Genomic DNA, 25739 nt, shown 5'->3' with positions numbered 1-25739 from the left:
ATCTCTGAGCCACAGCTCCAGATCTAGGTGTGGTTACAGTGGCCTTGCTTCTCACAGAGTGACACGCCTGCTCATAAAAGGCAGTAACCTCTGATCTCAGTTTGCTTGTCTTGGTTTGCTAACTCTAAACCATGAGTGAGCTGAGATGATGGTGATCAGAACCCCATTTGTTACTGGTATGTTTGCTCCTGAAGTAGAGCCTCTGCTCTATGAGTGGGGGCTGGGTGAAGCAAAGGAGCTCCTGACTTCTCAGCTGCACTTTCTGGCATTTAGTTGCTGCATAGCTGGTAGAGTAGGGAGAGGGGATGAGAAATGTTAATGTCCTGCCTCTCTCTGGGAGACACCACAGCCTCAGCTAGAGGCTGGGGGCGGAGGGAGCTCTGTGTTCTTGGCTGTACTCACCTGAGGTAGAATTTCTGTCAGGCTGAACTGGTAGCGTGGAGGCTGGGGGCAGACTGCACTTCAAATGCCACAGACCCTCGCCATTCTTACCAAGTTTTAGTAGGTTTTTCCTGAATAAATGTTCCTTCATTTGCTCTTTGGCTTTACGACAATTTCTGGAGATTTCAAAGGATTCTTAGTTTTACTAATTTTTATCAGTTATATTGTTCTGCTGGGGAGTTGATCTGCAGAGGTCCTCATGTGATTGTTCTGGAAGACTCCTAGGGGTTATGTTTTAAAGCATTGCTTAAGACAGGGCTTTGGAATTAATTCTTTATTCAGTTACTCAGGTGCTGCTTTACATGTGTGGTTAGAAAGGGTTTCCTCTTCTACTTTATACCTCACAAAGTCACAGTAAAATATATAGATTTCATCTTTGGATGAATTCAAATATAAGCCCAACACTCAGAAGAACTGAGTTCTGATTCATTCCCTTCCGCATATTAATTGTGAGATCTTGAACAGCTTACTTAACCACCCTGAATTTATTTGATCATCCAAGATTTTGGGATAATAGTAGCTGTTTGTAAGTTAAATTAAATAATACGTTTGAAAGCAATTGGTAAAACTCTAAAAACTTAAAGTAGGGAGTATTATTACTACTTTAAATCAAATCTGGAATGAAGTGCCTCTCTTTTCATTCTCATGTAAGAATACTAATTATAAAATTTATCTTAAAGGGTTATTTGTTATATTTCACATGTTTTTGAATTCCATATTATCATTAATAAATATTTTTATAAAGTCAGCTGGGATATCACCTAGTAAATGATTACTTTAGATAAGTTTGTTGTGGAATTACAATAGTAGAAGGGAAAAACAGCATTTTTAATATATGTCTTTGGGGTATGTGTGGGGAATCTTAAAATAAAATTTGATTTTTTAAAATGCCAACATATTTACACATGCTTATACTTTGTTTATACTGTCTTCAGAGTATCCTGGCTTTAAATCCTCGAACACAATCTCATGCAACTCTGCATTCCACTTTGGCCAAGAAATTAGCCAAGAAACATTGGAAAAGAAATCCTGATAAGAACTGCTTTGTAAGTACCACTGAAACATGAGTTCATGCTGAAAATTATCTCATTCTACACACTGTAAGACAAGATTTTATATGTAGTTAGAAACATAATTAAATATGTGTAAAGTACAGCTGTGATTTTTTTCTTATTTTAAATATTTTATATTTGAATAATCTGAAAAGTGTGTTTAATTTTGATGCTTAAAAAATCTATTGAAATAGTTTAAAATCATATAAATTTAGGTTGGTGCCAAAATTTATTTTCTTAAAAATCTGTAAAAACCTCTTAAAATCATTTTGTAATGACACAATGATACAGAAGAGTTTCAAAGTTATAAATATAATTCAGTTGAACAAAGGTATACTAATATATACAAACTGTTGTAAAATATGCTTTGGGGGAACATTTGCACATTAGGTATTCAATATGAACATCTCATAGTTCCAGGTGAGGTATAGGTGCAAAAATCTGAGCTTACTGATTGCTAGAATGTTATTTAATTGGGTCCATGAAATGATTACTGGGCTGGGATTGTTAGGCCATAAATGAGGATTAAGTATAACCTTGAAGGCAATTTTAAAATGCTGTCTTAGGGGGTATAAATCTTTAAGTTTGGGAAAGCAATTTCCTTTTTACCTGATTTCCCAAAATTAATTTCTCCAAAATTAATTTTCTCAAAGTAACTAGTGAGCTAATTAATAGTATTAGCTTATTTAACATTAGCTCTTTTGGTACCTTGTGTATATGTTCTATTTAATACAATGATTTTAATTTATTTTTATGCACTTCTTTCCTACATATAAACTCTTCGAGGATAGGAATTGAGGGTATGTGCTCATGTGCATTTGTTTTTATCTGATTTTTAATCTTTCTGTCACTGACCAACCAGCAAAGTTTTTTGAGTAAAAAAAGAGAAATAGAAATACGGAGAAACAACATGACTTGAGATGATAACACAGCCACTTACTAACAGATCTGGATTTGAAATTCAGTTTTCCTTGCTCTGGCTCTGTGAGCTTTGCATTCTACTATGACATTTCTAGTAGAGGTCTCTGGAAGGACACTAATGTGGTCCAAATTAGATCAAGGAATAGATCAACTATCAGTCATGTTCCTGTATAATGATGTGAACAATTGAAGGACACTGAAAAAAGAATCACGTAATTTTCAAACTTAGAATGCCTTTAAAGATTATCAAGTCTAACTCTCTCATTTTAAATGTGATCCAGATAAATTAAGTTAGATAAATTCTCTAAGGTCCCCTTTATAGATTATTAAACTGTTTATTTAGAAAGAGAGGCTTTCTCTATTATTATTATTGTTATTGTTGTTATTTTATAAAAATTAGCATTTTCATTCCATAATGTTAGCCTGTAAACTGAGTGGTGTGTATTGGGTTGTCCAAAAAGTTCATTCGGGTTTTTCCATAAGGTGTTAACAGAAAACTTGGACAAACTTTTTGGCCAGTCCAATATTATCATATTTTTTGTAATTGGCAAAGATACAGAGAGAAGTGTTTTTCTCCATTAAATATATATTGGCACAAATTCCTAGAAAAGCAATTTGACAGTATCTTTGGCAATATCTTTGACAATATTTGTTAATACCTGTGTTAGTTTGCTAGGGCTGCTATAACGAAGTACCACAGACTGGGTGGCCTAAAGAACAGTTTATTTTCTCAGTGCTCTGGAGGCTAGGAATCTGAGATCAAGGTGTCAGCAGGGGCGATTTATTCTGAGGCCTCTCTCTGGATTGCAGCTGGCTGTCTTTTCTCTGTGTCTTCACATCGTCTTCACTCTGTACTTGTCCAAATTTCCTCTTACAATGACACCAAAATCTCAGATAAGATCCACTCTGATGACCTCATTTTAATTACCTTTTTAAAGGCTGTCTCCAAATGTCTCCAAATACAGTTACATTCTAAGTTACTGGGGGTTAGGACTTCAATAAATTAATTTGAGGGGATATACATACAGTTCAGTCCATAATAATACCTTTAAATTATCAAACACTTACACCCAGTAATTCATCTCCTAGTAAACTATCCTAAGGAAAGAATTAGGAATGTAGGTAAATAATTAAATAGAAAGAAGATCATCCCAACATTATTTGTAGAGAAAAATGTGGGGGAAAAAACCTACTGAATTCCAACCATTGGGTTATGGTTAAGTAAATTAGGGCAGATCTATTCAGTGGTAAATTGTGCAACCATTAAAATTACTTTTGAAATAATTAATTATCTGAAAAAATACTTACAATCTATATTATATGAACAAGGCACGAAACAGCACTGTATTTAAGAATGATTGTATGCACTTTTACACAACCATACTTATATACATATTCACAAAGAAAAAAAGAAAAAAAATAATGAAATGTTAATAGTAATTATATTTGTTTTCTTAGCACTTTTGTATATTTCAAATTTTCTATAATGAGCAAGTGTTAGAGGAAAAATACAAGCTTTAAATATATGTTAAAATAATCTCAATTTCTAACAGCAGATATATTGCTCTGGATGTAAACCATTTTGAAAACTCTATGTGATACACTGGATTAATAAAGAACAGTGAAATAACATTCCCAAGGGGAAATATGGAGCTAGAGTTGAAAGTTATCCTCAGTGTCATTAAAGAATGCATTTTTTTTCCTTTTCATTATTATCCTCTTTGTGCATGAAGAATTGAATAAAAGTATCACCACAAGATATGATTTATTTTTTAATTGATAAGTTTTCATACTTGAGTTTTATAATCACTCATCTAAACTAAAAAGCCTTATAGGTAAAACAAGCATAAGAAGATTCTGAAAGGTGAAGAGAAGGCCAGCCAGCTAGGGATATGGACCTGAAACATGACACAGTGATGAGTTCCCTGGGTTTTCTTTCTTCTTCCTTGGAGCTGAAGAAATTGGAAAACCAGAAATGCTAACTGATACACACACACGCACATGCACACACACACACACATATACACACACGTACACAGATCTCAACAAAGTCTGCTCTCTAGCCAAAATACCAGGAAAGGAACAGTCTAGCAACAGAAGACTTTTTGACAGTAACTGCTTTAATCTAGCCAAACACAACAAAAAAAACTGTGACCTCATCCTGATGCATTCATAAAGGCCGAGTGGGAGCCTAAACTTCCATCTTGCAATGAGAGGATGAGATGCTCCAATCCTTCTGCTGGATGAAAGAGTAGGGAGTCAGGACTTTCATACCTACTAGCTAGCCGGTAACCAAGGCAGCCCACATCTGCAGTCACCCTCTGTGGTGTCAGAGTGGTGAGACCACTGAACTTCTACCCCTATCAAGAAGAGAAGAAACGGGGTGAGGCTGAAAAATACCCCAAAAGGAAATAATAGCTAAAAACTTCCCAAATTTAACAAGAGACATAAATCTACAGATTAAAAAGCCTCTGTGAAACACAAAGGAATCCATAGCAAGACGTATCATAATTAACCTCCTGAGAACTAAAAAGAAAGACAGTATCTTAGAAGAAGCCAGCCCGCTTGCCTCAAGGTAAGGACAGCTCCTATGGGCAGTTGTGCTCCAGATCCTTGCCCTGTAGCTTTGACTAAGACTAGACACTATCACTGACAAATACTTGCTCAGCATTTTTTCCCCCTTACCCTGCTTCACCCCTCCTGTATTGGTATTTCCTGAAGAGCACTCACTCCATAATCATGTGAACCCAAATCCCTGTCTCAAATTTTGCTTTTAGGGAAAATGAACTTTAAATTGCTAAATTAAGAGCCAAATCGTGGCCTGTATCAGCAGTACTTGACATAGGCAGTCACTCTCTTCTTCCTGAAATATTTTTTTCACTTGACTTCCAGGACATCAGACTCCCTGGTGTTCTTCTTTCCTTATTGGTATCTCCTTCTCACTAAGCGTATTTGTTGGTTATTCCTCATCTTCTCACCCTTAAATATCAGAGTGCCCAGAGCTCAGATCTTTCTTTCTCTCTTTAGAGACTCACTAAGTTGGTGATCACATTTTGTCTCCTCATTTTAAATACCATATATAGACAGATGGCTCCTGCATTTATATCTCTTGCCTGGGCCACTTTCTTAAATTCTAGTCCTCTATAACCAAGTGCCTAATGAATACCTCCACTTGAATGTCTAATCGCCATTTCAGTGTACACATACTGAAAATCCAAATTATGATCTTACCTTCAAAATGTATTATTCCTGGAGTCATGTCCATCCACCCTTTCTCTGAGAGCAAAATACTGAATTCTCGATTTTGTTATTTCTCTCACCTTCCATACCTAAGTAGAAGATCCTTTTGGCTTCAAATATATCTAGAATCTGATTATTTCTCACCACTTCTACCACTACCAACCTTTCTAAGCCATCACCATTATCTTTCATCTGGATTATTTCAGTTGCTTTGTAATGGTTTCCATGCTTATTCCTGGTAGAGTCTCTTCATAATAATTCATCTGAGAAATCCTTTTAATATTCCTGTGCTCAGAATCTTTCAGTGGTTTTCCAGCTTATTTGGAGTTTGCATAATTTCCTTTGTACAGTTGTCACCTCAGCAAGGTCTTCTCCAGCCACCCTATTTAAAACTCTAACCTGCCACCCTACCAAGCTCTCTTTAGACTTCTTTGCTTAATTTTTTTTATAGCACTCATCACTGATATACTCTTTTTTTTAACTCACTGATTTGTTTATTTTCTTTTTTTTCCCACTAGTATGTAAAATCCAGGAGGGCAGGGATTTCTGTTTTCTTCATCATACGTTTTGTTTCTTAAGCTATATCCCCAGCTTCATGAACCCTTGGTGCTCACTAAAGATCTGTTGAATGAATATGACCCCTCTTTTACATAGTCCTTACATACTAGACATAAGGATCACATATTTTCTTGTATAGTGCTCTACAGTTTCCAGAGTACCTTTGCATATTGCGTTTGATTTTTACCATGATGTGAATGGACAACTCAGATTTGTTTCCTCATTATACAGATCTGTTTCCTCATTTTACTGACTATGCTGAAAATGTTAAATTATTTACTTAAACTCATTGAAATTACTTAGTGTTGGAGCCGTGTCTAGAATTCTGGTTATCTGAATCTAGTGTGTCCTTTCCAGTGTATTACCTGGCCTCCTTAAAAAACAAATAAGATGATTAGAAAATAGATACGTTAAAGTTAAGGAAAATGTAGATTGTAATGGTGGTCACATTTGTGACCAGTAATCTTACATCATTTCTGAAGGCAGCCAAAGAGCTCATTTTGAACCAACTCCCCAACTCCCAAATAGAAAGGCTTTATTTATTTGTGTTTATTTTGTTTTGTTTTCTAATGATTTTGCTTTGGCTTTACAATTCTCTGTTTTGGTTTGACTCAGATAATTACTGCCTTATCATTCTTAGCATATCTGCATGGGGCTGTGGTTTGGGTTTATTCCGGTAGAGTCCTCTCTGTCTCTCTCTCTTTCCACTTTGGTCCTTGAAGCAACTGTATGTTAGGCACTGTATTGAATGCCACTCAAAGGTGAATAAAATATGCAAAATAAGTAGTCTAAAATTGTCTATTAAATTAAATCACATTTAGTTTTAATAAACAAATATTTGTTTATAGGCTTTTTAGAAAATAGGCATCTGTTTTGGCCGGTAGAAGTACCCTAAGAATGGCAATTCTGAAATTTTTTACCCAGGAATTTCTTTCCTTGCCAAGTTAATACCATTCTAGTAATAATTAGAAATTCTGAATTCAGTAGAGAATTTAAATTGGCAAATGTGTTTTTACTGGTTAATGAAGCATGAAACAGTTATTTCCAGTATCTTTTAAGCAGGTGTTCTATAACTGCTGTTTATTTTTGCCATTTTTGAAAATGTTGAACTGTCTTAATTACATAAATATTTTGTGCTCATTTTCCGTTAGCAGTTTTTAAAGAGCAGAAAATGTTACAAATCAGAAAACTTATCCTGGGTGAAAATAAAAAGGAAAGGCAATTAAAGACAGCCCATTATTTGACATGTTTTGAGAATTTTAGCTAATTTGTTTTAAACACCTGGCACGTAGTAGGTGCTCAAAGTAAAATAATACAAATAAAAATAAACCATAATGTATATTAAGAATTTGCTGACTGCAGTTATATTTCAAAGTGCTTTCTATGAAGTAACTCTTTTTAGCCTCAGAACCACCCTGTGAGGTAGGTATTATATTTTATCTCCATTCACAGATGAGGGAAGCTTAAGAAACCTGTCTAAGGGTCCACAACTAAATGGTAGAACTAGAGGCTGAATCCATACAGTCCGGTACCAGAGCTCTTTAAGTAGACTATTTAAAATAAGTAAATAAAAATAAATCACTGAACTTTTTTCTTCTAGGAAGTGACTAAAGTAATATATAGGTTTTGGTAATCATTTTTTTTTTCCCCTGGGTGAGCTTCACCATCTTAGTCACTGCTTTGTTTCTACATTTATTGCCTGTTTACAATGGGACAGGCATTGTGCCGCTTAGCACTCTGGAATAAAAATGAGCATGATATAGGCCCTGCCAAGAAGGTCTCACATTCTTTAGAAGAAGACAGAAATATCAACATATACTCCTCTTTCAAAGGACAAACCCTGGAGGAATTTTAATTATCAGTATGAGTTGGTCAGATTTGCCTTGAGATGAATGAGTCTAACTTTCAGTGTAGAAGATGGGTTCAACGAGAAAGATGGGAGGCCAGGTCTCTGGGACTGATGTGCAAGGCTGGGACACAAATCATGGAGACCAGGGGCGGGGGTCATGTAGGAGTGAGGATAAGCTTGAATATATTTAGGAGGTGTCTTGGTCTGTTTGGGCTGCTGTAACAAAAATATCACAGACTGGGTGGCTTAAACAACAAACATTTATTTCTTATACTTTTGGAGGCTGGGAAGTCCAAGATCGAGCCACTGGAAGATTTAGTATCTGGTGAGGGCCTGCTTCCTCATTCATAGATGGCTTTTTGCTGTGCCCTCACGTGGCAGAAGGGATGAGAGAGCTCTCTGGAGCCTCTTTTATAAGCACTAATCCCATTCATGAGGGCTCCACCCTCATAACCTAAAAGCCTCGCAAAGGCCCCACCTCCTAATACCATCACAGTGAGAGTTAGGATTTCAGCATGTGAACTTTGACGGGACACAAACATTTAGTCCATAACAGGAGGTAAAATAAATATGACTTGGGAGTTGACTTTATGTGTACACTTAATTGTTCATAGGATAAATTGAGAGAAATCGTGAATTCAGCTTGGGATCTTTTGAGTTTCTTGTACCTATGGGTCATCCTGTTTAGTTTAAAGGTTGAAGCTCAGGAACGGGGTCAGGAATGCAGATGAAGAGTTTTGAATAATCAGAATATATGTGGGTAATTAAAAGCCTATGGGCAGAGTTACCCAGGAAGGGTGTGTGGAGTGGGAAGAATATGGAGGTTAGACTTTGGGCAGGGATTAGGGAGAGGGGAGTTAGACAGTGGCCTCAGGTGAAAAGTGTAAAGGAGGCACGAGAAGACTCAATAATCAAGGTAAATAATACAAAAATGTAAATCATACAAAAAATATAAATAATACAAATAATATATGAAATGTGTATATGGAAGCACACTTCTTTCCTTTTGCCTCAGGCTCCATTGTGGCTCAGCTTGGCACTGAGCACCAGGCAAGGGCAGGCAGAGGTGAGAATTTAGCCAAGAAGTGCTATGATGGGTGAGATGAGAACCAGAGGAGTGTAGTGGGAGAGTTCCTACAAAGAAGGAGAGATCAGTGTGCTTTTCCTCTAATACCCAATTACCGAATGTGGCTATTTTTTGTACTTTGGAAATTATCCTTCTAGCTTGCCTTATCTGCTGAGTCCATTTTTCCTTCTCAATTTTACATGACCATTAAGAGATGAAATCCACGTAGTTAATAAAGTTATTATTCACCCAATCTCATTCAGAAAGGGAAGGTGGAAGCTTGGATCCCCAGCTACTTGGCTATGTTAAACTTGACATAGAATGCAGGTCCCAGTATTGGTACATATCAAATTCACAATATGACTTTTTATTTTTAAGCTCCAAAATTAAATGAGCTTTTGACCAGATTCACAGTAAGAAAGCAATCCTATTCTGCCCTGGCCTCTTCTTACACCAGAGTTTAAAACAACTTCTCAAGCGTGAGCTTGCTTTCCTGATTGCTGACAATAGCTTTCTTCCAAAGATAGACTCAATGCCTGAAGGAGTTTCTGGAATTAAAAAAGTAACCAAAACCAAGATTCTTTACAACTTAATGCCTTCTTCAATAGTTGAGAAATACATGGTTTGTATACATAATACAAATATCAGACTAGAAACTCAGGCATGCAGGAAATAAAACCTCCTTTATTTTCCTATAACTGAACTTAATTTTTATTTTGAACTTCTCTAAGAGTAGACGTTTAGTCACTGTCACTTTCAGAATTCTCTTCCCTGTTTGTCCCCCCACTCCCCCTTATTTCTCTGAGCTAATATATGAGTTTCTGGGGATTTGGTGGCAAGTGTGATAGGTGAGCTGAGCCCTGCTGATTCTTCATGACATCTTTCTTCTAATAACCATCACGGGGAATGTGGCAAGTGAAACAAGTGAAGTGTTTATTAGGAGAAAAAAAGAGTACAGTACGTGTGTACTGTGTGGGTGGACACAGAGAGAGGGTTGCGCCCTTGTGGTAGTTTAAATCGCTTTTATGGGGCATTTCTTCCAGGTTTCCTTTGGCCAATCATTTTGATTTGCCTGGCTCAGAGTCCATATTTGGTATATCTCAGGATCCTCCTGTGTGTGCATGCATCTCTCAGCCAAGATGGATTCCACCGAAGAGACCAATGGGTAGCTTGGCATAACTCCCCTTTTGACCTCCAGGAGCTTTCTGGTCGAGAAGGTCTCCTTGACTTCGAGAATGAGAAATATATGGTCTCTTATCTTCTATCTGGGCAGGGCCCAGCTTCCTCTCTCGATTGTCAGGCTATTCTCATCTTGGTGTATCCACAGGGGACAAACTCCAATTGCTTACCCTAGGGGGGGCCCATCTACCTCCTGCCTCAACACTACTATAGATAAATTATTTTACTAAATATTCATAGTATATTTGCTTGAAATCTGAGTTGTACATTTTTAATTAATTACCAAATATTAATGGAAGGCCAAATATGTGCCAACCACTGTGAAAAGTGGGGAAAGGGACAGATGCTTTTCCTGTCCTGACAGCTTACAGTCATTCGAACAGGCATTAAACTCATTCACAACCAAGTGTTGTGAGTATTGCCATCCATGGGACTTATAGCTGAAGTATGTAACCTAGTCTCAGGATTTGGCGTTAGAAAATTCTGTTAATTTCTGAAAATTTCTCTCTGAGAAAACAGAATTTAAGTTGAAAATGTAGATGAAGGAAGGAAAGAAGAAGAAGGATCCCACCAGAGTACAGACTGTATATTGCAGACACTAAAGATGAGGGAGGATATTGAACTAACGATATTGATACTTTAACAATTTTAGTGCTGCATGGCTGTGTAGAATATGGGGGGAAGTACCAAGTGATAAGACAGAAGAGATCAGAGGGGAGTAGTACAAGTAGTACAAGTAACAATAACAGTAATGATATTAAAGTTCTGTATTCTGATTCTTTCATTGAGAGAAGTGCGTGCCATCTCATTAAGAAAGCACACTCTGCTACCTGCTAGAATTTGGAATTTTGCCATATATTAGGTTCTGTCTTTGAAAGTATGTGTTTTCTTGGCACTTTATTGCACACATAGAATTAGAATAGTATTGTCAGAGATTTATTCTCCAGGCAAGATATGTAATAAAATGTTAATTGACTAAAAAGAAGAAAAGTGTTAACTCTTGATCTCCTGAGGCTGTTACGATAAAGCTTTGCTTTAATTATTTATTTCAGACTGATCACAACTTTCTCCACGTCCAAGTGACACACAAATTAAACTAGTTTGTAATTGTCAGCCATCAGCCCTGTTACTTTTATTTTGCTCTTCTTTAGTTTGAAATTTTATAATAGTTAAGTGAAAGTGAAATTTTATAGTAGTTAAGTGGCAGTTCTGGTTGTTTTTTTTTAAACCAACTTTATTGTTAACTAGAATGGAGTGTAGTTATCTAGTCAGGGTTTAAATTGAACTGGAAAAAACTTTCTTCTGAGTAAGATGTGTTTCAGTTAGCTTTATTACCAAAAGAAAGAAATCTTTCCCTTTAAAGCTAGTTAGCTGCCTTATCTTTGAGGTTGGCTTTTTATGAAAGAAGACAGTGGAACCTGAAGGGATGACCTATCAGAAGAAAGGTTGGTTTAAGAGTGAGTTACAGAGATAAACTAATTGGGTTCAATTATTGGTTCTGCCATTTAGTACCTATGTGCCCTTGAGTAAATTCCTTAATCTCTTCCTGCTTCCATTTCCTCTTCTGTAAAATGAGGGTAATAATAGCATCTACCTGATATAGTTGTTGTTAGGATTAAATGAGTCAATTTGTATACTATACTTAAAACACTTCCTGGCATATATATAATCCTCTGTACCTGTCATTGTTTAGCATTGATGGGTTGATGCTCCCAGGTCTGTTTCTGTTACTACATATGTAGATCCATAATGATAGTGGATACGGAACAGAGTAACTAAATATGGAAAGAATGTGGAAGGGTAATAAACAGGAAGATATTAAGGACGGTACTGGAAAACAGAGCAGACATTTCCTGTATTGCTCAGAAATTTCTTAGCAGCAAGTTGTGTGTGTGTGTGTGTGTGTGTGTGTGTGAGAGAGAGAGAGAGAGAGAGAGAGAGAGAGAGAGAGAGAGAGAGAGAAACAACGGAGGTACCAGATTTTCTGAGCACTGCCTAATATATGCATGAAGTTGGAATGAATTATCTTCCTGTGAATTTTTTTACCATACTTTACACTCTCCAAAAAGCTTCACCATGACACCTTGGTCCTGCCCAGTTTCACCAGTCTATAGCTCGTTGTCATGGGGATTTTGCCCTGGCCGATGCTCCGTTGTGTGAGCCCCTGTAGGGAACTAAGTGCTAACCTGAAATGTTTCTCTTCCCTTAAAATGGTGGAGAGTGAAACATTTCCTCTAACCATTTGACAAGGAAGTTTCTCTTTGGAGAAGTTGTTCATATAGATTACATATTAGTCCAGGAATATTGAGAAGGGAATCCAAAAGATCTAAAACCAAACTGATTTGGTTTGTTTATATAGAAATTCTTTGCATAGTCATAAATACTAAACTGGAATTATATGATGTATTGTAGGTCAATAAGTAGTATATAATAAAGCAGATGTGTTAAGACTATGTCTATAAAAACAGGATATGTATATTTTAAAAGATATTAATGAAGCATATTACTGTATTTGCAAATAAGAAATAACTTTGCATATGGGAAAATAGAGTGCTCTGAACTAAAGAAATCAGCTAAATTGTCTTTAGAGCCTAATGGTATATTTTACCTTTGCAAAACATTTATTTGGTGCTCATAACAAATAAATATGCGAGTTTTGCTGTTTTCTGAATGGGCATACAATGGCAGCTGTCTTTCTAATCGCTCCCCTATTCAAACACTAATCGGTGGAACCCACGTAGAATGCTAGGCGCCTGAATAGGTAGACAATGGCAGCAACGTTTTTAATCACAGTCCTATTCAAGCGCTAATCGGAGTGATGATTAAGGGACATTAGAGGGAGCACTTTGACATCTGATCCTTTGAACTGACGTCTGTGCAGGCTGCACTCCACAGAGCTCACTCGGCCAGACTGATTTCCTTAAATAAAGTGCAGTGATTTCCAATGTAGGAAATATTACATTAGAGCCTATTGAAATGATTAGGAATTGAGGAGCTTTTCTTTTAGTGAGGATTTGGTGTACGCCGTATACTCACAAAGCTAGAGTATTAATATTGCATGCACTCTGGGTATCAGGGACTATAGAGAAATAGCTTGAAAAAGATCCTCCTCTAGTCACACACTTACAATTGAATATGAACAGAGATGTGAAACTCTGCTGTCATAGTCCTCCATTATGGAAGTTTATTTGGATTTTTATATAACTCAGTCAAGATTGGAACATCCTAACTGCATTGCATTTTTTTGTTTTCTTTAGACCAGGGTATTTTAGTGTTACTTCTTTTGAGTTGCTTTAATAACAACAAAAACAAAAATTGTGTTATATCCTATGCATGGCTTTACTTTGATTCAGTAGTCCTTAATAAGACAGAATGGAATATTTCTTTTTTTAGTCTCTCAAAATTTCTAGTATCTATTTAGATTTTACTAACCTATTCTCCAGAACATTGCATAGGATTGATCCTGAAAACATTAGTATCTATTCAAGATTTGCAGATTGGATCAGTGGTTAACATTTCAACATCAACATTTGAAGATGTAGCTCTAAATATCTGTATATTTCTATAGCTATCTATCTATCATCTATCCATATTTATAATTTATGTAAAAGAGAAAGAAATTTTCTTCTGTCTTCTTATGTTCAATGTATGAGGTCTATGAATTAAACTGGCAAAAAAACATTAATAGAAGAAAAGGTGTACACATTTTATTTGATGTTAACAATTTATGTCCATGAAGGCTTTCATAGATAAGAGGTGAAGACTCAAAGAAGCAGTTAGACTCATGGGCTTATATACCATTTTAACAAAGGGCAGTATATTGTAGAGAAGTGACCAAAGGAGAACATATTTGACTTCTAGGGGTGGTTAATTGTGGGAAGGTAAGTATGTGGGGGAAACTAATGGCTGATAGGACTTATTTTAGTAAGGTTTGTTTTTGCATCTTTGTGTCAACTTCTGTCTCCAGTGATAAGGGTTGTTCTTCAGGAGAAGGGAGGAGGAACTCATTCAGGAAGGGAAGTTTATGTCCTGCTTTTAGACAGATAGTGGAGGGCAAAGAGTTCTTTCTGCACTTGCTTTTTTTTAATTGCCTTCAGCTCAAAATAATCTTTAAAAATTGAGTAAAGTAGCATACTTTGGGATAGCATACTCTGATTGCCTTCATGTACAACCTCTTAGGATTGAGTTCCCTATAGTTTTTATGTTCCTTAGTTATAGGATTCTTTTCTACAAGAGGCAAATATTTATCATAAATTCTGGAATAAGTATGACTGTGGTGTATACTTTTGAGGGTATCTGGCCCCCAATTCACTGGTGCATAGGTGTGGGCCCTTGAAACTATACTTGCACCATCTGACTGTGACCCCAATTCTAGGGTCAGATTCTGAATCTGATTGAGAAAACTCACCCAACCCAGGAAAAGCAGATTCTGTCTTAGAAATCTGGGACAAGAGATAACATTTCATTCTAGGTTGTTTCAGTACAAAAAAAAAAATGAAACCTGGGTGTTGTGGGGTGGCCATTTTCCACCTGCCAATTATATTAAAAGCAGAAAAAGCCAGTCTAAAGAGAGAGAAGATTGAGGCAGATGTAGATAAAAAAGCTTCCTGGGTTACTCATGGCTTTTCATCAGGAGAGTTTTGCAATTTTGTGTTTTGTGAGATACTCTTGTATCCAAATATAGTCTTCTTTTTTTGGCTTAAACTACGTAAAGCAGATTTTAGGTATAGACAACCAAAAAATCCCAAGGAGCACGGTGGTATATATCAAATTCTAATGACTTAGAAAAGAGTGTTTTAGTTTTAGGGAATATGTGAAAATTATAATTAAGTAGGAAAAGAAAAACAGAGTAAGGGGTAAGGATTGTTAAATTTTATGTGTTGGGTGAAGCAGTAGAGTGTAATGTAATTAGCTCCCACTTAGAGACAGACTGCCTGGGTGCAAATCATGTCTCTGCATTTACTAACTTGACCTTGGGTACTATTCTTCACTTCTATCAGCTAGCTCTAGTTTCCTTCAATAAAAGATGGAAATACTAATAATTATAACAATCTAATTAAATTATTTTGAGGAGTAAATAAACTAATGAATTTTAAAAGGGTATGATACAAAGCTTAGCACATGGTAAATGCTCACTAAATGGTGTGTTATTTTATTATTTTATTTTTATGTGCATATGGGGAATGTCTCAGGTTCAGATGATAAAACATTTATCTAGGATCTTTTACATCTTCAGTCATAATTTACAGTTAGTAAAAATTGAGTAAGGTGATACTACATTTATTTATCCTAAGTGTGACTTTTTTTCAAATGTCATATACTTTTAAAAAATTGAGGTAAAATTGGTATGTAACATTATATAAGTTTCAGGTGTACAACATTATAATTCTACATCTTTATACACTACAAAGTGATCGCCACCAAAGGTCTGGTTACCACTCATCACCATACAGTTGACCCGCTTCATCCATTTGGGTATTTGGTAAACAAATCCAGGTTGATATAACCATATGATTTTCATGATTAAATAGACCCTTTATCATAAACTCTCTCAGTGTTCCTTATTCTATAAGAGACAAAACATATACAGATGTAGTATTCTTAGTTTATTTCCATGTTACCTGAAGTAATTGTAGTTGGTTATTTTGGATTATTTCCATTTTTTTCCTCCCTGAGCTCCAGCAAGAATACAGATAGCATTTATGGTATACCTTTGCCCTTATTATCTATTAGTTCATCCTATCCATTTTCTATCCATTTGCTTTTAGGTTTATTATGTTTCATTTTAAATTGCCTCTCATGTGTTTTGAGAATTGGAATCTATATCTATACCTCTATATTAACCTATCTATCTCTCTTTATCTCTAAATCTATATCTATATGCCTTCTTTTTAAAGTTATACTCTCTGGCTTTAAAGCCAGCAGCTTTGTAAGCTACAAATCAACAAGTAATCTACCCAAATCATTTCCCCACAGCACTGCCTAAGAAAGTTTGACAGTGCAGTTGTTTTTCTTGCACATATTTGGAATAACTTTTCTATCATATTTGGGTTCTTGACATATTTTGGTTTAATAGGGGAGGATTTAAAAGAGTGAGTAAAAAGAAGAGGGCCAGGAGGTCCATCAAACAGAACAGATTTTTGAAGGTGGAATATGCATAGTGTGTTTGGGAGGCAAAAATCCAGTAGATAATTCAGGCTCCAGAAGGGATTCATGCCTGAGAGCAATAGAAGAAGAGTTTTGGAAGGAAGGGTGGAGGTGAAAATGTCTAGAAAAGAAGACTGGATTGAGCTTGTGAAAAAACTTAAGTACACTTTAGGGATTTGGATGTTTTTCTTAGGGCAATAAACTCATGGTTTTGACTAAGATACTACCATCATAAAAGTAATGTTTTAAAATTAATGAGTAATCTTTAGAATGTTAATTTGGAACTTTTTAGTTAGGGGCATCAATAAAGGCGGGAGTTATGGGAATAAAAAGAATGGGATTAAAGATTCTTCAGATATTGTGAAAATTATTTAGGAAGAGTGAACAGCACTCTTTGTTGGAAAGGGGTGAAAAAATTAAATAAAATGCCATTCATCATTCATTAAATACATATTGAATACCATAGTAGGAATACAAGAAGGTATCCATACTCGTATTAGGGAGAAACAGACAACAATGGAATGTAGCACTGATGTACGGTGGGAAGTACCAGCTGTGGTGCCATCTTGGCCCATTGTTCTCCCAGCTGGCATAGTGCCTGGCATATAGTAGGCACTCAACGATTGCTAGCTATTATATTCATCCTTGATAGATATTGCTATCACTGTTGCTGATTTTTTCTCTTATTATTGACATTCAGTGGTAAAGTCACTTCTTGCTAATTACTGGTAATGTTACACGTTCTGTGGTTCTGGCTGTACCAGAATGGCTTCTAGGCAGAGATGAAGAAAAAAAAGAAAAAAAAACAAGTGGAAGAGAAGATAACTTCACTCCAACCCAGAAAAAGTCTGAAAGAACTTATCAAGCCTCAAATTTTAGGTATATATTGGACAAGTTATCTGCGATGCAAGGTTTAGACTTTATCAGATGTATACTAAGCTTTGTTAGATTAAATATCATAGCTTGTAATTTTTTCACTGAAAGTGTTCTTTTGAACACTGTTACTTATCTCCCCTATAAAAGCATTATTCCTTTTTACTGCATTTATCTTATACCTTCTTGGAAAAACAGTTCATAGTATATTTTGTCCAACACTGAAACATTGCTTGCTTTGTGATGAATGTCATCATAGTAACCTAGTTTTAATCTTTTGAGTGGGAAGTATTATGAATCAATTGAACAAATATTTAATCCCTCAAACATAAATAAATAGAAATGGTGGCATTTCAGTCTTCTTTTCATTCATTCAACAAACTGGGTTTGGACCAATGGTAGAAAGATGAAGAGTAAAGGTCAAAATAAAAACAGTTATATTTTTTAAGATAAATCTTGAATAGATATTCTAAAGCATAGAAAAATTCTAGAACATTGGATAATGTTGGACATTCTATAAATATTTGAGAAATAAATAACTGGATAACTATAGAAGTTACCTTTGCCAGGAGGGAATACGATGAATAACCGGAGAAGATGATGGGTCATTTGAATCTTGAAGATGCAGCAGGCCTTTAACCAGGCAAGAAAGAGAAGGGGAAAAGGAAGCAATACAAGCAGAAGAACAGCATGTGTAGCCTCATAGATTTATAAAACAGTGACATATTTTCAATGAACTGCAGATAACTATAGTATTACCAGAATAGACAGGATAATAAGGATCAGCATATGAAGGCCTTTAAATGTATATTACTACGCACCCTTTAGAAGAAAAATTAAACAACACCTACTTAATTTTCACAATAATTCAGTGATGTAAGTGCTAGAGTTATCTCTATTTAAAGGTGAGGGAACTGAGAATTAGAGATGTTAAGTTCCTTGTCCAAGTCATGTAGCTAGTAAGTAAACTATTAACACCTAGGGATGGAACTGGACATCTGCAAGTCCTAGCACACTTCAGAATATATAAAAATATGTTTATATTTTTGCAAGAAGAAAGTAAATGTTTGGAATATTTTTGTACTGAACTGAAACAAGATAGAAACAGTTGTTATATTTACCCACCTTTTTTTAGTTGTTTTCATTACCAGTATATCATTAGGCGAGTTTTACTGGGTTTACCCAAAATTCAAATCAAGTTTTCCAAAGAAACTAATTTTCAAAAGAGTGATCTAATTATACTCAGCAGCTTGATATATCTGACAGAAAATTGTCTCAAAGCAATAATGTTATTGTACTGTCATAAGGGTAGTAACTTTAAGAAAAATAAAAATATTTTATTATTAATTAAAAAATAGAAACAGATATTTTAATAATGGGAGTAAACATCTAGAAAGCTACATATGCAAGATAAGTAAAATTCAATAATGCTGAAAACAGTGCTGAAGTGCTGAAAACAGTAATGTTGACAAAAGAAAAAAAATTTTCTGAGATTTGCCTTGTATTTGAGTCTTTCATTGGAACTGTTAACACAGTGTTGGCATCAAAAAAGAGTCTAGACAGAATATATACTCAAGAAATCATTTTAAAACTATCATAAATAATATCAAGATAGCAGTTCCAGTTTGCATTCGTAGAATATTTTCCTCCAAGGAACTCAAAACACTTGACATTTATCTTACCACCTTGGTGAAGTATTTCTATGGTAGGTATTATTGTTCTGTCATTCCTCTTAAGAGAAAATACATAGAAAGTGTCGGGAGTTGTTTTTTTTAACAGTTACCTAAACTTTTGTCTTTTTAATAGCCAAATAAGTCTCAGTAAAAGATAACTTTATCCACTTGAATCCTCTGGCCAAAAATACTGAATTCTTGATTTCTTATTTTCTCCACACATCATGTCTAGTCTGTTAATAAATTAGCTCTACCTTCAAAATATATACAGAAAAGACAACTTCTCACCTTCTCCACCTCACGGGAGCTTCATCTATATTGTGATCTGTGGGTATGGTTTCTCTTAGAATTATGTGTACAACTGCACAACCATACCTGGTCTTCTGGCTGTTACCCTGGCCTGTACATTTGTTTGGCTCAGGCAAGAATACAAATAGAGGCCCACATCTCATATATCTGAATATTTACAAGCTATAATGCAAGACAAAAGAGTGTTAAAAAATTATATTCTAGCACCCAACTTTAACAAATACATGTTCATAATGATAAAGTTGAAAAATATGGTTTTTATACATGGCTGTTCTGTTGGTGGGCTGGTGATGCTTAGGTGAGTAATAAAATAAACATGTGTGGTTTATAAAATTACTATATTTATATTATGAAATTTATTTTTTCTTGCCTTTGTTTCAGCAGAAACAAACTGTGTTGTGATAATTGAAGATGCCATATAATTTGTGTTCTAGTGGCAATAATGTTTTAAAGGATTAAAATATAATGGAATTTATTCAAAATATACCAATTTGAATACATTTCATTAAAATGTAAATTAAAGTAAATATTTAAACATTTACAAATTATTTTCATATATTTAAATCTTTTTTCTAAAATATTCACATTATTTATTAAAATGGTATAATAAAATAATATAAACAAAATCATTCAATGAAGAAAAGCAATTTATAATTATTAAATATCAAAATATTAAAAACAAATATTTAACTGAAATATTTGATAAAAATAAATCAATTTGAATATAAGCTTTAGTTTTCATGTATATGGTACTCTAAAGAATCATGTTTCACATATTATATCTAGATCTATATATGCATACAAATTTAACAGTAATATGGATTGTTTAATATTACTAGTTACTCTCTGGCTGTCATGTGCAGATTCTGTAAGGATTGTGTGGGGGAGGAAAAACACATTCCTTTCCAGGCCCTTGGCCACACTTAGGTCCTGTTCTTTGTAGATATCTCTGGTGATAGTGCTCCTTCTGGACCAAGCCCTTTATAAAAATTTTTAATTGGCCATTAAGAGGAGGAGGTTAAAAACTCTTCCTGAGCCTTTTGTTTCTTTAAAGAAATCAGCCTAAAATAATCCTGAAGCCAAAGAAACACATTTTGGGGTGGCATATTTTGTTTCCCTACAATTACAATAACGTGTTTCTGGAATTATGAATTAGAAGGTGGAAAGAATCAAGTCAATGGACTCTTGGCACTACTAGAAAATGATACAAGAAGTATTGAATTTATGCTATCTGTAAGGAAGGACTTTAATTCTCTGTTGTTTATTTAAAGGCTTCTGCAACTCAAATCCTCCCTTCATTCCAGAGCAGTTTTTATCTCATATGTCAGTAATGACACACCCACACTTATTCATGTTATTCTCTCTTTTTGAAGGAGATAGGATGGAAGATGTAGAGAAGTGTTCTCTGGAGCCTCAATGGTTTAGAACTTTTAGGGTTTAAAACTGTGTCAGCACCTAATATCAGTTTCAGAATGATAGAAGCAGGCATTTGTTCTTTAATAAATGTTTTGTGGGTATATATGTTTGAGAGATAGAGGTTCTCCCATGTGACCATCTCTTGCCCAGATCTAAAGCAGTATTGAACTTAGGTATTCTCCTATATGGTCTCCTTGTTTTCCCCTTTTCCTCAGACTTTTAAAACAAACAAACAGAACCTTAAAAAAACCATATTATCTTGAAACATAAAATACAGCATGTCTTCTCATTGTCTTCCCATCACAATCGAGATAAAATACAGTCTTGTACAATCTGCAACACTACCCTTCTTACTCCAACTTCTGTTGTTCTCCCAGTGACTTACTCTGGAAGGAAGACCTTGATTTTTATAGGAATTTTTAGGTTCACAGCAAAATTATGGAGAAGGTATAGAAATTTTCCATATACATACTACCTCCCAAACATGCATAGCCTCTCCCATTATCAGCATCTCCCACCAGAGCGGTACATTTAACTGCTTTAAAAATCCTCTGTGCTCTGCCTGTTCATCGTTCTCCTCCCCTAGACCCCTGGCAACCACTGAACTTTTTACTGTCTCCTTAGTTTTGCCTTTTCTAGAATGTCATATAGTAGGAATCATACAGCCTGTAGCTTTTTCAAATTGGCTTCTTTCACTTTTTTTATGCATTTAAGATTCCTGCATGCCTTTTCATGGCTTGATAGCTAATTTCTTTTTAGTGCTGAGTAATATTCCATTGCCTGTGTGTACCATAGTTTATTTATTGATTCATCTACTTAAGGACATTTTGGCTGCTTCCAAGTTTTGGCAATTAAAAATAAAGCTGCCATACATATCCATGTGCAAGTTTTTGTGTGAACATAATTTTTCAACTTCTTTGGGTAAATACCAAGGGGTGTGATAGCTGGAGCATATGGTACGAGTATGTTTAGTTTTGTAAGAAACTGCTAAATTGTCTCCCAAAGTAGTTGTGTCATTTTGCATTCCCACCAGCAATGAATGAGAGTTTCTGTTGCTCTACATCCTTGCCAGCATTTGGTGTTGCATAGTTTGGTCATTCTAATAGTTATGTATGGTATCTCATTGTTGTTTTAATTTGCATTTCCCTGATGACATATGATATGGAACATCTTTTCATAAGCTTATTTGCCGGGCTTCCCTGGTGGCGCAGTGGTTGAGAGTCCGCCTGCCGATGCAGGGGACATGGGTTCGTGCCCCGGTCTGGGAAGATCCCACATGCCGCGGAGCGGCTGGGCCCGTGAGCCATGGCTGCTGAGCCTGCACGTCCGGAGCCTGTGCTTCGCAACGGGAGAGGCCACAACAATGAGAGGCCCACATACCGCAAAAAAAAAAAAAAAAAAAAAGCTTATTTGCCATCTGTATATCTTCTTTGGTGAAGTGTTTGTTAAGATCTTTGGCCCATTTTAAAATCAGGATGTTTGCTTTCTCATTGTGAGTTTTAAGAATTCTTTTTATATTTTGGATAATGGTACTTTCTCAGATAAATCTTTTGCAAATATCTTCTCCCTGTCTGAGGCTTGCTTTCCCATTCTCTTGACATTATCTTTTCAGAGAAGAAGCTTTTAATTTTAATGATGTCCAAATTATCAGTTATTTCTTCATAAGTGCCTTTGGTGTTGTATCTAAACAGCCATTGCCATACCCAAGGATCATCTAGGTTTTCTCTATGTTATCTTCTAGTTTTATAGTTTTTCTTATATTTAGGTCTGTGATCTAGTTTGAATTAATTTTTGTAAAGGGTGTAAGGTCTATGCCTAGATTATTATTTTTTTTTTATTTTTTTTCATGTAGATGTCCAGTTTTACCAGCACCCTTTGATGAAAAGACTGTCTTTGCACCATTGTATTGCCTTTGCTCTCTGGTCAAAGATTAGTTTGTGTGGGTCTATTTCTGGGCTCTCTGTTCTGTACCATTGATGTATTTATCTTTTTTTTTTTTTGGCAGTACCACACTGTATTGATTACTGTAATTTTATGGTAAGTCTTGAAATTGGTTACTGTCAGTCTTCCAACTTTGTTCTTCTCCAATATTGTGTTGGGTGTTGTGGGGTCTTTTGCCTTTTTATATAAACTTTAGAATCAGTTTGTCAGTATCCATAAAATAGCTTGCTGAGATTTAGACTTGGATTACGTTTAATCTATAGATCAAGTTAAGAAGAAATGGCATCTGACAATATTGAGCCTTTCTATACAGGATCATTTATTTATCTCCATTTATTTAGTTCCTCTTTGATTTCATTCATTAGAGTTTTGTAGTTTTCCTTGTATAGATCTTGTACATATTTTATTAGATTTATACCTAAGTATTTCACTTTTTTGGCTGCTAATGTAAATGACAGTGTGTTTTTAATTTCAAATTCCCTTTGTTCAAGTATAGAGGAAAGCAGTTGACTTTTGTTTATTAACCTCGTGCTCTGCAAGCTTGCTAATAGCTTATTATTTTGAGGAGTGTTTTGGTAGATTCTTTACAATTTTCTACATAGACAGTAATATCATCTGTGAACAAAGACAGCATTATTCTTTCCTTCCCAATCTGTTTACCTTTTATTTTTCTATTTCATTAGCTAGAACTTTCATTACGATGTTGGAAAGGAGTGGTGAGAGGAAGTGGTTTAGAGGGGATATCTTTGACTTGCACCCCATCTTAGTGGGAAAGCTACAAGTTTCTCACCATTAGGTATGTTGACTGTAGATTTTTTGTAGATGTCCATTACCCAGTTGAAGAAGTTCTCCTCTGTTTCTAATTTACCAAGAGGTTTGTTTATTTGTTTGTTTTTTTAATCATGAATGAGTATTCGATTTTGTCAAATACTTTTTCTGCATTTATTGATATGATTGTGTGATTTTTCTTTTTTAGCCTGTTGATGGATTGTATTAATTTTTGAATATTGGATCAGACTTGCATATCTGGAATAAGTCCTACTTGGTCATGATGTATAATTCTTATTATACATTGTTGGATTTGATTTGCCAATATTTTGTTGAGGTTTTTTGCATCTATGTTCATGAGAATGTTGGTCTATAGTTTTCTTTTTTAATAATGTCTTTGTCTTGTTTTGGTATTAGGGTAATGCTGGCCTCAGAATGGGTTAGGAAGTATTTTCTCTGCTTCAGAGGATAACTCTGAAAAAGGTTGTAGTGAATAGGTATAATTTCTTCCTTATATGTTTGGTAGAATTCACCAAGGGATAGAATGCACCCTCTGGGCCTAATGCTTTCTGTTTTGAAAGGTTATTGATTATTGATTCAATTTTGTTAATAAATATAGTCCTATTCAGATTGTCTGTTTCTTTGTGTGTGAGTTTTGGCAGCTTGTGTCTTTCAAGATATTGGTCCATTTCATCTAAGTCATCAAATTTGTGGGCGTAGAGTTGTTTTTAGTATTCCTTTATTATCCTTTTCATGTACGTAGGATCTGTAGTGATGTCCCCTCTTTGATTTCTGATGTTAGTAATTTGTGCCCTCTGTCTTTTTTTCTTAGTTAGCTTGGCTAGAGGCTTACCCATTTTACTGATGTCCTGAAAGAACCAGCTTTTGGTTTAATTGATTTCCTTTATTGATTTCTTTTCAATTTTATTAATTCCTGTCATTCTCTAATTTTGCTTAATTTGCTCTTCTTTTTCTAGTTTCCTAAGGTGGAAGTTTAGGTTATTGATTTTAGATCTTCTTTTCTAATATTTGTATTTAATACTATAAATTTCCTTCTAAGCACTGCTTTCACTGCATTCCATAAATTTTGGTAAGTTGTATTTTAATTTTTATTTAGTTCAACATATTTTAAACTTCTCCTGAGATTTCTTTGACCCATATGTTATTTAAAAGTGTGTTATTAAATCTCCACGTATTTTACAATATTCCAGTTGTTTTTCTGTTATTAATTTCTAGTTTAATTACACTGTGTTCTGAGAGCAGACACTGTATGTTTTGTATCCTTTTAAATCTGTTAAGATGTGTCTTATGGCCCAGAATGTGTTCTGTGTTGGTGAATGTTCCGTGTGAGCTTGAGAAAAATGTGTGTTCTCCTGTTGTTGGATACAGTCTATAGATGTCAATCATGTCCAGTTGATTGATGTAGTTGTTGAGTTCAACTATATTACTATTTTTTCTGCCTGTTGGATCTGTCCATTTCTGATGAGGGGTGTTAAAGTCTCCAATTATGATAGTAGACTCATCTATTTCTCTTTGAAATTCTATAAGTTTTTATGCTGACTTAGTTTGACATGCTGTTGTTAAGCATGTACACATTAAGGATTTTTATGTCTTTCTGGAGAATTGACACCTTTATCATTGCATAATGCCCTTCTTTTTATTTTTTTATTTTTCTAATGATTCTTCCCTCCACGTTAATGAACACATCCATTCCCTCACACATTTACTTTATTTATTTAGAGAATTTAAGTTCTACTCTATTAGCAAATTTCAATTATATGTTACAGTGTTATCAGTTATACTCACCATGTTATACATGAGATGGTCAGACCTTATTCATCTTATAATTGAAAGTTTGTACTCTTTACTAACCCATGGCAACCACTTTTTTTACTCTCTATTTCTATGAGTTTGACCTTTTTTTTTAAGATTCCACATATAAGTTATACCATGTGACATTTGTCGTTCTCTGTCTGGCTTCCTTTACTTACCATAATGACCTCCAGGTTCATCCATGTTTTTGCAAGTGACAGGATTTCCTTCTTTTCAAAGGCTGAATAATATTCCACTGTATATATACATATACCACATTGTTTTTCTCCATTCATCCATCAGTTGACACTTAGGTTGTTTCCATACCTTTGCTAGTGTGAATAATGCTGCCATGAACATGAGAGTACAGGGATCTCTTTGAGATAATGATTTCATTTACTTTGAATATACATCCAAATGTGGGATTGCTGGGTCATATGGTAGTTCTAGTTTTAATATCTTGAGGAACCTCCTTATGTTCTCAGTATAGCAGT

General features: G+C 35.0%; 1 protein-coding gene across 1 annotated transcript in view; it reads left to right on the top strand.

The window, feature by feature from the left end:
* DPYD (dihydropyrimidine dehydrogenase) overlaps positions 1-25739 on the top strand; it is a gene marked incomplete at both ends in the record, with an annotated part of 823320 nt that overhangs the window by 37898 nt on the left and 759683 nt on the right. The window contains one exon of the mRNA XM_079721437.1: positions 1377-1487. Within this exon, the coding sequence (XP_079577563.1) occupies positions 1377-1487 (111 nt within the window). The remainder of the gene's footprint in view (positions 1-1376; positions 1488-25739) is intronic.

Source organism: Hyperoodon ampullatus (genome assembly GCF_949752795.1).
Source record: "Hyperoodon ampullatus genome assembly, chromosome: 2".
In the NCBI taxonomy this organism is placed as follows: Eukaryota; Metazoa; Chordata; class Mammalia; order Artiodactyla; family Ziphiidae; genus Hyperoodon; species Hyperoodon ampullatus.
This window is presented reverse-complemented; position numbering and strand designations above follow the sequence as displayed.